This window comes from Triplophysa dalaica, chromosome 6 (genome assembly GCF_015846415.1).
Source record: "Triplophysa dalaica isolate WHDGS20190420 chromosome 6, ASM1584641v1, whole genome shotgun sequence".
NCBI classification, from domain to species: domain Eukaryota; kingdom Metazoa; phylum Chordata; class Actinopteri; order Cypriniformes; family Nemacheilidae; genus Triplophysa; species Triplophysa dalaica.
In genome coordinates, this window is record NC_079547.1 from 19,934,546 (window position 1) to 19,954,079 (window position 19,534).

The following is a 19,534-nucleotide window of genomic DNA, read 5'->3' on the forward strand; positions in this document are numbered from 1 at the left end:
AAGCTGAATAAATAAGCTTTCTATTGATGTATGGGTTGTTAGAATAGGACCACCATTAAAACTATGGAATCTGAGAGTGCAAAATAATCTAAGTATAGAGAAAATTGCCATTGAATTGAAGTTTTTATTCAGGGACACTGTGGCAGGACATCCACTCACAAAAGTAAAGATTTTATATATTTAAGGTAGGAAATTTACAAAATATCTTCATGTAACATGATCTTTACTTCATATCCTTATGATTTTGGGCAAAAAAGAAAAATGGATCATTTTGACCCATACAATGTATTTTGGTCTTTTACTAAAAATGTTCCCATGCTACTTAAGACTGGTTTTGTGATCCAGGGTCACATATATATATATATATATATATATATATATATATATATATATATATATATAAATAAATATTTATATAAATACATTTTTTATTCACAATCTTCTTTTGCAGCTACTCACAAAGATACTTTAAAACCATGAGGATAACATTCGACATGAACATAAATTATCATTAAAAGTACATAATAAATAAGCTTGAGGAACATTCAGGAAATTAAAACTATCAAACTAAAGAATATGAAATGGCAGCTTAAAGTCCCGCTGTTAGCACTGATAGCCGTTGGGGACCTTTAATGGCACGTTTCAGCATCAGAGGGTAATAGTCATTTAATAACAGCAGTATAATTGCAAGAAGCTGTGCTGTTACGTGAAACGCACCAGGTGAGAGTTATAATTGCCAAAAAGCTAAATATGAGCTAAAACAACCCCCCGAGGTGGCATTTGTGCCAAACTAAAAATGCCTCCAAAGAGAATTCAAATATTTAACTCTGAAATAAAGGTGGAAGTTTGGTAAACACCTGTGATTCGATTGAGAAAACACAAGAAATTCCTAAAGGAGGACTAACAGCTAGTTAAGTGGTCACAAAGCACAAACATGCGCAACAGGGCAAAGGCTGGTGTTTGCTTTTTAGGTGTCTCTATTTTTGTCCAATAGATTTTTTAATTAAACGGTTTGTGTGCTGTACATTTTTTATAAATTCTACGTTTAAAAAGAGTTAGAGAAAAGGAAAGGTGAACATAAAGAGAGAGAACATGTAGGTTGAATGACACAATAAAAGCATGGAGTTGCAAACATCCTGCAACAAAATTTTAAGCCTAGGATCTCATTCTATGGTGTAATTTAAAGGATTATACCTGCAATCACATGTAAAAAACGTGCCTTTAAATAATAAAAATACATAAGTAATAAAAAGTAAACTAAAAGCCAACTAAACATATTAGATAAATCATCTCAATTAAGCTTTGATTCTTTGCACGCAGCAGCAGAAGAGAGGAGAGAACCTTTTCAAACCCCATTAGGTGCCACAACACACCTTAAGTTTGCCAATCACATAGATATGCTTATATGTCATTCAGTTGAAACAAACCATCCCCCTTAAGCCAGAATGAATGATCTTTTTAAAACAAAAATAAACGTCTGGTGAAAGAGGCTATGCAGTTAAACAAACAATAACTACGAAATGTGGATCTATTTGTTAAAACGTGAAACATTTAATCTTATTTTTAAAATAGTTGCATATATATTTACTCCGTGATATAGATTATTATTTAATAATATAAAAAAAAATTGTACGAGTCGTGCCTAAGAACAACTCATCACTGCGACTTTAACATCTAATGTTATAACGCTAATAATACTGACACGTGGACTTAATCAAGGACTGTTCCCCAATGCTTTTATTTTAAACCTCCATGTGTTGCGGCCGTTTCCTCCCAAACTAGCCCAAGTCACTACAACTAATTATAAGCTCTCAGCCCGTGAGAAACCTTTTAAAAACCCAAAAGGGCACGGCTAAGATTAGACTGAGTTCTTCTGGCCCTGATGAATTTGCCTCTACATGTCCTTCCCATTGTAATGTATACTATTCTCTTGAGCGCTGTGGCACTCGAATTAGCTCTAGTGTTCACAGTTTGGTTGACACCTCAAAGATCATTGGCACATCGGAGAATGGTCACATGGGATCATTATGTGAGTGTCATTAATTCACAAGCACTATACATTTTTCCTAATCACGTCCCTGGCCTTAATAACTCACCCCATTGTCATTATCGCTTTCAGTTCTAGACAGATTCTGGCCTGCCTGAGCCACCACAAGAGACACACAAGGGACTGACATGGAAAATTTGACTCTATGACCATTCCCAGTGTCATTTATGTTTGGTCAATAAATAGCATACAGAAAATGAGGATGAATATAATATAAATATAAAGCAGTAGAAAGAATTAAGAGACCATTTCACACTTAGTTTTAGTTTTTCTGAATTTACTATTTAGAGGTAGCCTATGTGTTAAGATACAAGTGATCCTTTTTGATCATTTTTTTTCAATATTTTCCTAAATTTCAAATAAAAATCCCTTCCTTTTTGCATTTATTTGCAGAAAATGAACACTGGAGAAACAGGTCAAAGAGAACAAACATATGCTCTGTACTTTTCAGAAGTCAAACACTCTAAAGAAAACAAGTTCATATTTTAAGCAATACAACAGTAATATTTGTACATGTACTTCGGAAAAGTTTAGTATTTTATTTTATGTGCAACTGTGGTCTTATCACAGTTTTCATGTGTCTTGACATGCTGTCAGTCTTTCACATTGCTGTTTGATGACTTAGTCACCCGTGTGGATTGATTTGGCTAAAATTGAAATACATCTACATAATAAGGGGGAACTTCCAATCCAGAAAAACCTGCCTTACTTTCAGCCTCTGGAATCGGTTTAAAATCTGAACAAATGTGAACCCCTTCTTTCCTTGGAAAGCCTCTTAAATCCCATTTGCTTGAATTAGTTTCTAAATTGGGTCCAGTGGGATTGTTAACCGAGCTGTAAGGATTTTTTTCAGTAAAATGGTTCAGAGGAAAGGGATTTTTAAGGAGTACAGGAGTGGGTAATTATAGGTATGAGAGGAGTGAGTGAGCAAGAGAAAGAGAGAGAGAAAAGGTGAGCTTTAAAGCTGTGTGTGTACAGTGTGTGGGGGTGTATATGACAATATCCACAAAAGAAATAATTAAATTATAATATACATATAATAAGTATAAGCACGTTTAAGTAAGTAACCGAACAGCTAACTACGTACTTTGGAGTTTGGAAAACATCCTTCGTAAAATACCAGTTACGTGCCAATGTGATTCAGTACCTCCACCATATTTTTTACATATTATGACTATTTAATTCTGTAAATTACATTTACATTTTATCAAGGTTGTAATACTTTTCAACAGCTGATCTTTAATGTCATCTTAAATTGTATTATTATTATTTAAAGAAAATCTTCAGTCATTTGTTTTAGTCCATGTAATACAAAATAATCAGAAGGTACAACAGGTTTACTTACACTAATGGTAATACAGAATTATCTTCGCAGATTAATACACTTTTCCTAACCTACATTTTACATTAAATAACTGCGTATGGCAATTTCTAGCGTTAATAAACATGGCACCTGTCGAAATGGCATTGAAATAAGAGCACCCTCCAGGCAGACAAACTTCTTAATAGCTAAATAAACTCCATCAGTTTAGGTTAAAGTACCTTCAAGACAAAACACCTACAGCGGGTAGAGAAGAAGAGAGAGCAAGTGGAAGAGAGAAAGTGAGAGGGAGGGAGATCTGTCTTGCAATCCCCGAAATGAAGCAGCTTGATTCACAACCTGCACTTGTCAGATCCAGCTGAGAGGATGTGATTGAACGCCCTTTAATTAAGAGAGCTAAAGGCACACACAAACACACACAAGTGCATACAATGGCAGAAAACAGCCTACGGACCTTATCATCAATAATCTTCACAGCCATCTGTTTTACTGACCACAGAGTGAATTGTGAACTACAACGGCTGCAACTGAGCCACGCTGTTTCCTTTATCTCCGTGGCACAGAGCCTGTCGACGTGAAATAAGTAACAACATCACGACAAAGTGTTAGTCTTTATGAAGGCATGTATGCAAGTGCACGTCGGTTTAATGTAGCTGATGTGTGTTGCTGCATGGATCTTACAGGATGACAGCTGACCCAGCCTGAGGTGCAAGCACAGCGATTTTGTGTAGTGAAGTACTGACAGATTTATAACTTTTGGAATTAGGTTAATGGTTAGAGATCTGATCTGCTAACAAAGTCTAATGAGGGCCGACTCTAGAACTCAAGATTGAATGTGGCAATGACATTATGACGTTATTTATACAGTATCTCAGTAACTATACAAGAATACAAGAGTGTTGCATAAGCAGTGGGCTGTGGGTTCGACTCAGGGGATATTACAGATAAAAAAAACATCTATACCTTGAATGCACTGCATTTGAAAAACGTCTGCCAAATGTATGAATGTAAATGTGTTATGCATGTCTATGTATTAAAGGTTACATTCTAAGAGACTTAAGAATGCAGAATTGTATTTAGAACAAAACACTTTAAATCATACTTAGTATGAAAACTTGATCAAAATGTAATACATTACTTAAATTAAATATAAATTATTAAACCAACCGTTTATATTATTTTAAGGATTTTGGTGTTTAATATTTTTGTTGTGTGGCAACAGAAAAACTTTTAACTAGGGATGCACGATAAATTATCGGCCATATCAGTATCGGTTAAAATTCACAGTTCTGTCTTTGTCATGATCATACACTTACGGCTATTAGAAAAACATTGTTGGTGTAGTATGTAGATATTTATCAATATGTGAATTATAGGAACAAAAGCATATTGTTTAAAGCCGACTGCTGTCTAAATGCTGTCTGTCTTGAGACTAGTTAGACTTATGGCTATTGAGAACCAATTTCTGGGTTGCTATGAGAGAACATCACAAATGTAATAAATAAACCATATGCCAGAAAAGTTTAAAAGTTAAAGAATCTTGAATTGGTGTAAATTTGGCTCGGTTGTATGATTTTCAGAGGAAAAAATAATTTTCAGTCTCAGAATATGTTATTTTAATATTTAAGTACGGTATATCGGCCAATATATCGGTTATCGGCTTCAAGAATTTTCAGTCAAATTTACATATCGGTGCATCGCTACTTTTGACGTTTTCTAAAATCTTTTGCTAAAAACAAAACAATCTTTTCTTAACTGAATACATCTCTGTGTCTAGTTAAGAACAACACAATTTGTGTTACTTAACTTTAAACTCAACATTATGTTGTCCTTTTTAATGTATTGAATTATATTTAATTTAGCACACAATCAACACAAAAAGATGCTAAAATATCACACAGTGTGATGTTATTAATTTTTTAAAGAAAAGTTCATCTCAAAATCAAAATTTTGTTAATTTTTACTCACCCACATGACGTTCAACATGTTTTAAGACCTGCCTGCATCTTCGGAACATAAATAAAGATATTTTATGTGACAACCGAGAGATCTCCAGGCCGAAGATTTCGCTTCAAAAAAAATTAATTGAGCCACTATAAACGGATGGAGCAATTTAACAATGTCTTTAGTACTTTTCTGTCCCTTGACTACAACTATAACCATGATGTCTATGAGGAGGCCTGGAAATCTCCCGGATGTCCCAAAATATCTTTATTTGAGTTCCAAATACGCCGGGGGGCCTGAAACATGATAAACGTCATGTGGGTGAGCTTGAGTTTAAAAATTCATGAAAATTCAAACCCCAAAGCACAAAAATATTGTGCTTTCACTGAGTATAGTAACATACCTGCCCCCGACTCTGTGTCATTATCATCTTTGTGCTCCACCGTTTCCTCCATGTCCTCAGTTGTCTTTTTCTCAAGAAGTTCAGGGACAAAGAAGTCTTCTTGTTTCTCCAGAGGGCACATGTAATGGATCAGATCTCCTTTGCATATCTCAAGGAAAGGGTGTGCATTCAGACTCCTTTCCTGCAGAAGAAAACAATGGAAAATTGATCAACAAGTTTACATTCGGCCCTGTGCGTTGCTTTAAGACAACTTATGAACAGTTAAAGCTTCGGCTGAATTTTTAAAGGGACAGTTCAACAAAAAAAAAACTAAATTATCATTTACTCCGTGCCATCATGTTACATCTATAAACAATCTACAAAATAATACCTCCTATTTTGTTTTACAAAAGAGAACAAATAAAAAGTTTTTTTTAAGGACAGGATGAGAAAAACAATTACAAAACAGAATGACATTTAGTCATTTGGCAGACGCTTATGCAAAGCACCTTACTGTGCATTTAATCTATACCTTTTTTATATATGTGTTCCATGGGAATCGATGGAATTCCCGACTGAGCTATAGGAAAACATCATAAGTGAACCTTTCTAAACTCGATTCAAAGAGATTTCAACCAACTTGGCTAACAGAACTTGAATATTAAAATCGTCTACTGAAATACTGAAGCAACATACTGTAACTATAGAAACAACAAGCTATGGAATGAAGAATTCACTGTGACACCTGGTTATTTGCTCTTTAATACACAGAGCACTAATTATTTTCATTCATTTTTTCTAAGAATGGAATGACACATCTGCAAAAGACCTTCAATGATGTCCCACCTCATTAGAATCAAGATCAGGTCAGACCTTTCTTGATCAAACACACCAGCCCTATGACAACTTTAGAACCAGACTAGGCAGGAGTTTACACCAATTAGCTTGCTTTTAATGAAGTGGCCTCATTAAGGATGAGAGCAAATGCCACTGTAATGATCTAGAAGAACAATGCGAAAGCTGAAAGCTCATCAGACTGTTACGCAAATAAAACCGTCAGCCGTGACAAAATCAGCTAAGGTTAAGTCATTTGGGAGTGTTGTTCGTATAAAACATTTCTAGCACCATTGTTAAACTTCTAACAAGGGTCAATAGAATTTAGATGCAAATGAGCCACTTACACTTATCATGCTTGACTGTTAAATCTTTATTTATTCCTTTCATTCTTGACCCAACATCGTGCATCTGCATGCATCTCGGATTTATTTTTGCAGTACTGTATATCATAAAGCTTGTGTGTAATGCGTAATCAGTTCTTTATTGTTTCAGGATACATTCAAATAACGACCCTATATAACAAATAGACCGAGAAGGGAAGAATATGAGCGGTCATAAAACATCATTAATGTCTCGCTAAAGTACCAGCATACGTGCAAAACATATTTAAAATGAACAGTAATAAAAATGCAACTCATCAATCAAGGACTGTAACACCGTTTTGTACTACTGAGGATCACTCTAGATATATATATGAATTTATCTAGATATATGTTTGCGTCAAGCAGGCCCTTAGGATAGAATTGCGCTTTTATAATTGTGCTACGTTTTCATGCGGAGAGATTTGTTTGAATACAGTAACACTATTTTGGTGTGTAAAGACGTCACAGGAAAACACACACACAGTTTACATTCTGAGATACTGAATATAAATACGAAATAGTAGAATATGAAAAGAGATGTATCAAAGTTTTTGGAAAATAGTAAAAGTAAGGAGTTTTTAAACAATTCTCATCACATATTTACTTAAAGAAACAAAAAAAACTATATATGCATATGTTTGAGGAAAGTGACAGTTAAGTAAGCTAAAGAAAAGGAAGTAAAAACAGTTGAAGGTGTTTTAAACACTCTCTTCCTCGCAGATAATTGACTGATTTTATTCTTATCCTCTGTAAAAGAAGCATATGCTAAGCGGTATGAATCACCTGATACACAAAAAGACTTCATCCCTTAGGGGCCCGACATGCAAATGAAGGCACATCTCCTTGAACTTGGAGAGATAATGAGCACGGGAGAAAAATAAAAAGACGACCCACTCCATCTCCATGAAAACAAAGTGAGAACAATAAGAAAATCTGCACAGATCTGTCTGTAACTTTCCTCCACTGTCATTTTACCAGTGTTGTTTTGGAAGCGTATGTGTACACTGGGGTCCTAAATAACAGATAATAAATAAGATTAATAATAAAATCTTTAATCAAGAAAGAAACGTTCAGAATTTTGTTAAATGTTAGACATAGAAAAATTATGGCAATAATATATAATTTCAATTTTTCACTAACAAAGCAAGCAGAATTAGACCACGTTAACCTCTTTGCACAAAAGGTCAGGTCTATTTTCTTCCATTGAATCACACAAGATGTTCTTTGGAACAGTTTCAAGCCATGCTGGGATGACATGAATCACTTGCCAGCTCGAATGTATACTCATAAAAAATGTATTAAATCAGAAAATGTATAAGTGTATTTACTATTAGCTCCATACTTCCGAACCCCACTTTAAAAGCATCAAACCTAAGTACACGTCAATGTACCTAATATTCACTTTTTATGTTTATAAACATACAGTTGGTTCTAAAAAGAAACATTGTGAAGGTTCTCAAGCGTGCCATGTAACTCCCTATTGTGAGATTTAAAATAAAGCAAAGCATATTTACACAGCATGCATATTGGGTATAAAAAGGACAGAAAATCTTTGTCGTAACATTGTTAAGTCGATGTCGATGTCAAAGGTACAATTTTTATTTTTTTCCTACAATGCAAGTCTACTTTTTTATTATTAACTGTTTTATTATACAGCAGGTCAACATTGGACACTGGCTTAAAAGAAACCTTCATGCTAAAGATAAGAAATTATTTTTACAGTAAATATTTGATGTAATATTATGATGTGAGTGATTACAATATGATGATGTTTGTTAGTGCACCTGTATAATGCTGAACGCACATTATGCCATCCGTGCATATATAACATCTGACAGGTACAGCACCCTCTATCGCTCAGAGCTTTTATCTTATGTAGAATATTTAATTTACCTTCAATCAGAGAAAATAAATAAATAACTACTCGGCAGATTAACAAGACCCCCTTTAATTGAAAGTATTCCGGCATGAACATTTTTAATTACGGTAGGATGATGTCCCATTTTCAATTTTGCCCTTTTGTAAAAGAAACCACCCCCTCAGACCTGAACAAGGCACGAACATTACCCAGCACTTACCCTGTGGCAGACAAGGTGCACAAATGCTGCTTCCAAATCGTGATGAGACGGTAGGTGTGTTGTTTATGTTCTTATGCAATAAAATGTAATTGATGTGCCAGTTTTATCTGTAAAACTTTGTTTAGCCAGTCTAAAGTTCTTCAGTATTTTGCCAGCCATAGATATCCAGCTACACCAGCCTAAGATGTTTGCTGGTTTACTTAAACGTCAAGTGTATGAAATTTAGCGGCCACTAGCGGTGAGGTTGTGAATTGCAACCAACAACTCACCCCCTCTTCCCTTTCGAAGCACTACAGTGTCTGACACAGAACAAAGATGTCGTCACGTTTTCCTTCTTTGCCAAAATATTTACAAAAAGCGCTTTGTAGAGCGAATGTCTGTTAAAGGCTACTATAGAAACATCATGGAATTCGATGGTAGGGGACCGCGGGGTGTATAGATAGAAATAGCTCATTCTAAAAACACAACGCTTGATTATGTAAGGTCTGTAAACACCACTGAAGGCATAGTTATGCATATTATATTTCATTTTGGTCAATAGATCCTCCAAAAAATGACACACTTAAACCTGCACCACCCGAGTTAGCACCCCTTGCTAACCGTGCCTTGCCTCTGACTCTTTCCTGAATGTTTATTGGCATATCATTTAGTAAAAGTCTACACAAGTTGTACACTTGCTGAAACAAGACTTCAATAGAAAGTCATAGAGATAAAAGGCTGTTTATTCCCCATCGACAGGTGAGATTTGTGTGAAGAAGGTCGATGTCTACCGATGGATCCTTGTGTTCTCGCCACGATTTAACTTAGTTCGGGCCAATTACTGCTTTATAGATCAATCTGTCTCTTGTGTAGCACAATCTAATACATGTGACGATCTGATACATGTGAACCAAAGGGTTTACTTTACTAAAACCAGAGATATTAAGATTTGCTGGTTCAAATACCCACGTGAGGTCTCTCGTCAAGTTTCTAAAGCTTTGGTTTTATTTTAGGATTGTCACATCCATAACGGTACATATTCTTCATTAATAGGCATATACATTTTAAAAAAGAGGCATCCCTTCCCCATTTGTTGGGTATTTTTGCTTCAGGTTTGTGTATTTTAATTGATTTGACCCAACGCTTAGGTGCGTCCTTTTTGACAAACCATGGGTTGAAAACAACCCCGCATTTTTAGTGTATAGAAACATTACAATGTGGTGTGTGTTGCCAAATGAAATAAAAGCGTTTTTTTAATTTTAATTTCAAACAGCCCACAAAGCATCAATAAAGGCGTTGTATGTAAAAATGTTGTATTCTTTTGGATAATATAGGCCAGATTTAATAACAGTTTGCGGCAGAACATAAGCCTCTTTTGGCATAAGCAACTTTTTTGAAAGTATTTAAATTAATCAGGCAAGGTGATTTTTACTAACTTTACTAAGGTTTGCACCCGTTGGTTTTTTAATGTGCTCCTTGTTTGTAAATCACCTGCAGAAGTTTCCACTCCCATGGAACTCCCACGGCGCTTTTTTGCCCTGTTCAGTAAATCTGGCCCAAAGTCTGTACAGTATATGCAAAAGTTTACATAGCATATAATTACTGCTGGGAGGTGAAATGGAGGGCCAGAAACCCATAAAGAGAGAAGACAGGAACACTTAATTGATTACAATGCACCAATTAGCAATTGAGGGAGTCTAATTGTTTTTTCCAGCCGTGACTACAAACGTTTTCTTAAGAGCTAGTTAGCAGAATTAAAATCTATTTAAGATCTGTTTTTTTAAAGTTCATTAAGCATTTAACAACGTTCAGAAACCAAATCACTTGACAAACATGTCTAGTATGCATTTGATAAAATCTTTATGAGTAAAAACACATCGTTTGACTTGACTGATTATTCATGTGGTAGCAAATGATGTACAGGTATCTTATTGGGATCTATGCTTTCAGAAAAATTACATATTAGAACAAGATTTAGTTCAATTCTCTCAGGTTTAGAATGTATGTAGTATAAAGTCAGAAAATCCTTCTTAATGACGTTTAAACAAGGGAACAATTTCCCAGACACCACAAACCGATTTCAATAAACACACCATACAATTTTCTGCACAAGCCTTAGAGGAAAAGCGAGAGGGAAGAGGCGAGGAAGAGCGTGACAGAAGGGCAATACTCCAGGGAAATGTCGTGACTTTGTTCTTTCAGACAGCTGCTCCATGAAATCATCTCCTCCCACAAACAGAATGCGAACACTTGCAGGTAAGCACATCCCCAATGCTTGTTCTCAGCTCAATCAGACTTGAATGTATGCATAAAACAAACACAGCAATGGAACTTTGACAAGGAGCATGTGAGACAATATACCCAAATTTTTCATGCAACAAATCTGTTTCATTGCTGAAAATTTGACAAAGTGCTACTATTGTAATAACTACTCATTGTCTTTACAAACTAATTAATATACATGTTATTTTTTGTTGCAAATTTTAAACTAAATAGTGTATCGGCACTAGGGATGCAACGTTTATTGAATTTGCTGGTACGATTATAGTCTGATGAATAACCACGGTTACACAATTATAATGCATTCATAAATTTAAAAAAAAAAGTAAAATAATAATTTTTAAAAAGTGAAAAGCTGCTTTTATTTTTTTATTTTTTCAATAGCCACATGTCTAACAGGTCTTAAAGCAGTCCGATTAAAACAATATGCTTTTGCTCCTATAATTAACACATTCATAAATACTGTATCTACATACTGTACCTACATCAGCAATGTTTTGCCAAAAGAGATAACATGGTAACGATACGTGCTCTGTAGAGCAGTTTTTCCGTTTAGGGATACTGTAGAAACAACATGGCGAATTCCACCCCAATGGTTGATGTAGATAGAAATAGCTCATTCTTATGTAATAAAAATATAACGCTTCATTATGTAAGGTCTTTATACACCTCAGACAAAATAGTTATGCCTTTTAAATTGCATTTCTGTCAATATATCCTCCAATAAATGACACATTGGACCTGTATTTCCTTTAAACAACTCCAACCCACCTGCTCTCCTAAACGTTCCCAGCTATGACAAAATTAATGTGAAGTCAAGACAGGAAGTACGAATAAAAATGCATAAAGTATGTATTTCATAAAGTATGAAAAAGGGAGGAGAGTTTATTTTAATTTAGTATTTTAAAAATAATCATGAAAGTTGTTTTCATGGTAATTTTATATAACCTAACATCTTGGAGGACAGAAATAAATGATTTATTCAAAGATTTTCAAATGGGATGGAAATCTGTCAGAAAACCCATGAGCTATCGATCTGAACTGGTTTAATGACTCACTAACAGCTCAGTTGCTCATGTTCTGAACTGAATAGCAAGCCATTACTTGACACCTTTAACTTGACATAAACCAAGAACTGCTATGTTATGTGCACAGAGGGCTTGTGAGGGTGAAATCAGTGTAATTTCTGACTGATTGTTCATGTGACACTACCAACATTTTGTTTTAATGAAAATGTAAAATGAATCATCATATGAAGAGTTCATCTGCAATAACAGAAAACTCTGTTTTAAAATGTTAAAAAAAATCATGGTTTTTTTTTGTGCATGCCGATTAAAATCAACAAACTGTAGTTTTGTAATTTTGATTGAGTAGTAATAACAAAACAAAACATGAAAACATAATAAAAACATGTTTTTTTGCAAATAAACTCCTTATATATCACTTATAAACATGCATAGCACACAAAATGCTATATAGTAGATTCAAAGAATATTACATTTTATTTAAATAATACATTTAAGCACTCGATGAAATAATAGTACAAATAATAGTGCTCTCAAATCAAATAACACAATGAATTGTTTTCAAAATATTGTTTGTGTTTCAATATATACAGTATGTATATCATTTAGTATTATGAGTAATATACATTTATATTTTTACATAATGTAATTTATATTTATATATAAATGTTCATACATTTATGTAAATATGTGCTATATATATGCATTGTACATTCATATAAATATACATGTCATGCACATATATAATACTGTATAAACAAAAACATTTATTTTGGAATTTAATGTGAGTTAATGTGACAGCACTAAAATAATCCATCCATTTTTCCATTTTCTACCGCTTATCCGAACTACCTCGGGTCACGGGGAGCCTGCGCCTATCTCAGGACACTAAAATAATATTATTCATTATATAAAAAAAGTTTAATTCCCAGGAAACACATGAATTAAACAAATATGGACCATGAATTCACTGTAAGTCCCTTTGGATACAGGTTTAAATCTTACTGATGGGTTGTACATGGCAAGCTGCATTGCATAAAAGTCTTTACCATATGAATAGTTATCAAATCATAAACCGTAGGAAATAGAAGACGAGTTGAGCATCAAAAACAGAGACCGGATGTGCCTTTCAAAAGTGAGTGAGAAGAAGCCTAACGGTAACCTGCAAGCGTTCTAAGACAAGAGAACAGCAACTGACAGCACTCTCATCTACTTGTGAGACAACCAACGAGGCCGACAGTCCATGAAATAATGAGACAGAGGTCAGAGAGAGGAAGAGACAAATAGTTGAAGCATGATAGGGGCAGATTAAGTCTGGTATAAAGAGTGACAGGAAGTAGCTTCAAGACCATCTCAACAGCATGCAGATTTCCTTTGCCCACAAGCTTCGGACGCAGGGTCCGATCATCCTTGCTTGTAAACTCTCGGGCTAAAAACAGATTTACATGCCTATTCTTAGACCAACGGTTTCTTACAAGGATCCCTGGGCAACACATAGATGCAGGAATTAATACATCCACAAATCACAGTGACAATTGCGGACAGTCCCCGGAGCCCTACCTCCCCAGCCTATTTACTTTATGCTGTCACGAGCTCGCACACGCTTCCAGACACACGGATCTGTGAGAACAGAAGCAAACTCCATTTCACACCTCTGGTGCTGTTCAATTCAGACTGTCCCTTGTGGTCGCAGGCTACATAAGAGGGCTGTATTTTTATCTTACACGACAACACCTTTATCCCCCCCCCTTCCATCCGCGTGGGCATGTCCAAACCAGTGGCGGACTTCTGAAAGTTTTCTTTTTTCGGAAGCGAACAAATGAACACACGAGGGACAACGTGCGCCTTTGTGAAGTGTGTATCTGTGTGGGTGTATGCGTGCGTCGTTTGTACCCCGGCAATCAATACGCCACATTTCTCGTTAAACAGTAATTGTGAGGACTTAGTTGACGCCGGTGCCCGACTTGACACAGAAGTCGTAAATCGATTAGCTGAGCTGGTGGAGAAAGTATCCAATCAACACTGATCTAACAGGCTTCAATGTTTTTACAAAAAAGAATGTTGAGGACATTTCACCCTAAAGTGAAAATACATATATTTAGCATCGTGACATTGTTTTCATAATAATTAAGCATATTTTCCACTAACAGCTCAATCTGGTGAAGCAGTTATGAATTTCATCCTGTTTTCACACAAGCATTTAACAAATAATAATAATAATATAAAAATAGCACTAATAATTTTAATAATAATAATAATCATCATGACATTTAATCAATCATAATATTTGTCACTATTTATATATTTATGAGAATAAAAGAATGTCAAATATTTACTTAAAATTGCACTTAACTATGCATTAATAGTAATAACTAACAAACAAACTAATAAATAAATAAATCAACCAATAAATCAACAAACAATTTAATAGATAATTCGGGGTTTTTAACACATAATCCTAACATCTGCCCATATATGTACAGTTTTTATGTACATATGTTCACATGTACACATTTATGTAGTCACACACTAATATTTTGTTGGACCGCCTTTAGCTTTGATAACGGCACACATTCGCTGTGGCATAGTTTTGATAAGCTTCTGCCATGTCCAGAATTTTTTCCTGTCCACATTTTTCGCCAAGATCTTTTATTGATGATGGGAGAGTCGGACCGCTGCACAAAGTCTTCTCCAGCACATCCCAAAGATTCTCAATGGGGTTAAGGTCTGGACTTTGTGGTGGCCAATCCATGTGTGAAAATTATGTCTCATGCTCCCTGAACCACTCTTTCACAATTTGAGCCCCATTAATCCTGGCATTGTCATTTTGGAATATGCCCGTGCTGTCAGGGAAGAAAAAACTCTTGAATGGAATAACCAGGTCATTCAGTATATTCAGGTAGTAAGCTGACCTCATTCTTTGGGCACATAAAGTTGTCGAACCTTGACCTCCAATCAAATAGGAGCCTCTTACCTATTTGCTTTGTTAAATCCAGGTGGTGACTTTTTTTTGGACGGGCAGTGAATATATATTTATACAGTATAAATATATATACACACACACACACACCCTATATATACAGCTCAGCAAGTTCCTAACATACACTATGGTATGTGGAAACTGCTCATTAAAAATCCATTTATGCTTGCCAACGGTAGAAAACACACATTTTTCGCTTGTAGACAAGCCAACAACAGTCCATCACCATACAGAATGAACAGTTAAGTGCAGAGGCTGGAAAATGTATCAGAATATGTTCTACAGGGGCCGTCAGGTTCAGGTGATGTGACAGATACGACAAGGATGGAGAACAAACAGAAGAAATAGCTGCTTGACAGCCATAAACAATCAACATACAGCAGGTACAGACTGTTACTCCTCACAGGTGTCAAATGCTTTATCATTGGCTATCTATCTCATTTTATTACTCAAAAATCCAAATTCGGGTCCAAATCTAACATTTTCCAAGCTGTCTGTTCAAAGGCAAGTTACTGTGTTTTCTTTTGTGATTTGATGAAAGTGACACAACATAAGAAAACAAACTATTTTAAAAATAAAACTATTTTACTATACACTTTTATAACTAATCGTAAGCATTCAGTCAGATGCTCACGCAAACATTGTACAGGAACGAATGCTTGTGGTATCAGTTTATCAATTTCACAAAAAAGTGTAGTGATTTTTATGTCTTTATTACTAAGAAAGTATCTTATTCTCTCTAACCAAGATAAATTCTTCAGTTTCAGTGTGCAAACTGGGGCAAGGACAGTGTTCAATTGTAGATTGATTATTTAAACACTTGAGACGTCTGGATTGATTTTTTCCTGAGCTATAAGAGCCACGGGACGACGAGATGATGACAGTAACAGAAAGAGACAAAACATAATTCCTGGAGACAAAAAAACGATTCTGGTTGGATACTCTGGGGGGGTTCTGACTGTGATTGTAGGGAGTAATGGTGGTAAACTGCAGAAGGGAAAACTGATAAAGTAATATCTAAATAAAAATATTCAGTTGGGGCTTTTTCTGTGGTTTCCTACAGCACACAGAAAACTATATGCTCTCATTTTTTTAGATAAGTGTCTTTCTATATATAAAATAACACAGAAAACTAAAAGTGAAGTAAAGTCTACATTCAGGATTAAGCCCTCTGACCCCTTGTGACCCTGCACCTGGACCCTAGTTCACCTCGGACCGGCAACTGTTAGTGCAAAGAGAACTAAGACACCACTAATAGTCTGTATTTACTGTCTTCACAGCTGCAACGACTCTCAGAATCTAACTACTGTTCCTGCACTAATGACTGTGATTTCAAGAAAGTGTTTGTGTGAGAGAGAGAGAGAGAGAGAGAGAGAGAGAGGGAGAGAGAGGGCAGTTATTTGAATTAAGAGTTTGTACACTTTTTACACTTATTTCACCATTTTGTTAAGAGCCTGTTTTCCTGTATAGTTGTACACAGTACCATATTGGAGGACCGTTACACGAAAAATTCCACCTGGAACGCTAAACCAACGGCAGGAGTTGAAGCTACTGTAAGTGCTCGCGCCGCCATCTTGGTATGCCCAAATGACAAAGAGCGCCATTGACTTACAGTCAAAATGACGATCTAGAATAAACAGCTTATTATGCGCGCAATAGGTGTATTGCACACTGCTGGAATGGCACATTTGTAAATGATTAGAAATAAAGCTTCACGACTTAAGAACATATACAGCCTGTATTTATCTGTATTTAGATTTCATAATCAGCACATTTATCATATGTTGAGGTGTCTTGTTAGTCTGTTGATATGATATGTACCCTACTGTAATGAAATGAACTCACTCTATATGTAATAAGATTGGAAAATTCCCTACTTTGAATAATAAACCATTTACATCCTCAAGACATTTGCGTTGTAAGAATGTCTGTGAGACTTAAGATACAAAAACAAGGACTGGTAAGTTACTGTTTTATCATTAATATGTGGTAATTCCCTATTAATTTAATAGAACGATTGGGCATACCAACATGGCGGCGCGGTAGCTTCAGTGCAATGACGTCATGAGCATTCCAGTCATTTATATAGACCTGTGGTTATAAAAGTAAAAGGCGTGGCAACAATCATTACTTTTCCCATTGTTTTCAGGGTTGCCTTTTTTGTCTGCCAGGCAAAATTCTAAAATCTTTACGATTAGAAAAAAGTAATGGCATAATCCATACCACCAACAGCGCAGAACAAGTTATGTGATACATTTTTGTATCCAAGTAAAGTAAATCTAGCTCAAAATAAGGATCAAAGAGATATATTTCAAATACAGCTGTACTGCTTCCCATATACTGCATATAACACTCAATCTGGCAACCCACTTATCGATCCTTCCAATGATTTCCTGTCACAAGCTTCTTTAACACGACGAATCGAAAATATGAGGGAGTTTATACACTCAACCAGTAATAATCAAAACAGGCCCAGTAACTCCACACAACACGGAGACCCAACTGAACATCATTGTGTTGTGCTCCAACACTTTGTCTACAGGCAAAACTCACAGTCTCTAAAAGGTGGCAACTGTTCTTTGTGTAACCAAGAGTTTTTCTGGGGTTCACCTGAATTTCAATAAAAAAAGAAAGACGATGCACAACCGCATGCTGTAAGAGAAATACTGAATATAAATGTTTCGGACGGGAACTCTTGGCATGCTTGAACTTCTGCGGCAAGCACCGAAGTGACACATCTAAACATTTACAGGACACAGTGACTCAAAACAGATTCTTCTGGTTTTTATTTGCGCTGTTTTGGTTCTTGTTTAGTTATCCTAAACAAGAACTAACTAGTTCATCCAAGATTCTTTCCATCTTTCCATCTTCTGCAGAACACAAAGATATTTTGAAGAATATTGGTAAACGAACATGCAAGTCAAAAACCAATGAAAGTCAATGGGTTCCCCCATGGTTCGGTTACCAACATTCTACAAAATATCATCTTTTTTGTTCTGCTTCATCGGGTAGGAAAGAGTTACAGTATATTGTTTACATGCATTTGACAGATGCTTTTATTCCGACATAATTTTCCCAATGTGGGTCCTTTTTGCACAAAGCCTGTTGGCGCATCATCAACAGTACCAGCTGAGCTATAGGAACAGACCAAGTTAGATGTGTGCTAGTAAATTCAACACCCTATATAAACCAAAATCTTTTGGTGCGGTGCCAAATCCAGCACCACAGGAGCTAGAAAACATATATACAGAAACAGCCCGAAGCAACTCATTAATATCTAAACAATGGTATTATGTATTTTTTTGTTAGCTTGGCCTGTTCTGCAACTGTAAAAAAAACCTTGCTAATTGGGTTTGGAGTTCCCTATTGGGCCACGAGGGAGCTTTGTCAGCAATGGAGGGGTGAGGAAAGGAATACGCGGGTCAAAAAAACTACTTGAACCTCAGTCCCCATCCGATGCTCCAGCGAGTCCTTCTGCTGCTGTGGCCAGAACTTCATGGCCTGAGGCTGAGAGGAAAATAAGCAAGCTATTGATGACAGAGTGCAATTTTAAAACCTGTGGAAAAAACGAGAGCCAAAATACTGTCAAACACAGGGACTGTGCCATATTTTCCTCGGAGTGCATTAGCTAAATGTGAATAAAGGGAGTATATGTTTGGGTGTGCTAGTGTTGGGAGGCTGATAATATACTTCATGCTGCTTGTCAGGCTAGTCTGCAAAAATTCAAAGAGCTACCCAGGAGAGTCCTTGCTTACTTTTTCTCAGAATCATCAAAATGTCCTAAATGACATCCATTCAGATAGCCAGCAAGCATAAATATGGGAAGAGGAGGGTAAGATGGTCGTTGCAATTGCACTTAATGGCTGACAAAGATTTCTCGAAAATGTATTGCATTTTTTATTAGGAAGATCGAGTACACTGATATACAAAGGTTGATGTGGGCTGGTAGGGATGCAGCATATCGGTTATTATCTTGGTATCAGTCAATACTGCCTAAGTAATACTAAGTAATCGGTTTAAAAATAAATTAGCATATCAAGATTGTTTTTCAATTCATCTAAATGCATTTGCAGCTTGGGAGTAAATATGGTCGCATGCACCCATAAATAATCAAATGATGTCTCAACAAATAAGAATTATGTAGTTTAAATATTAACTTTATAAGTATTTAGCAACAGTATGTACATGGAAATGTTTTTATAATAGACAGAAAATATTTTTAAATTAGCAAAATTAAAGGAATAGTTAACCCAAAAATGAAAATTCGGAAGAACGCTGGTTCCTTCTATTGTATGGACA

General features: G+C 35.7%; 1 protein-coding gene across 1 annotated transcript in view; it reads right to left on the reverse strand.

Annotated features, from left to right (window-relative positions):
• tex264a (testis expressed 264, ER-phagy receptor a) overlaps positions 1-19,534 on the reverse strand; it is a 53,982-nt gene that overhangs the window by 1,283 nt on the left and 33,165 nt on the right. The window contains exon 3 of the mRNA XM_056751402.1: positions 5,716-5,896. Within this exon, the coding sequence (XP_056607380.1) occupies positions 5,716-5,896 (181 nt within the window). The remainder of the gene's footprint in view (positions 1-5,715; positions 5,897-19,534) is intronic.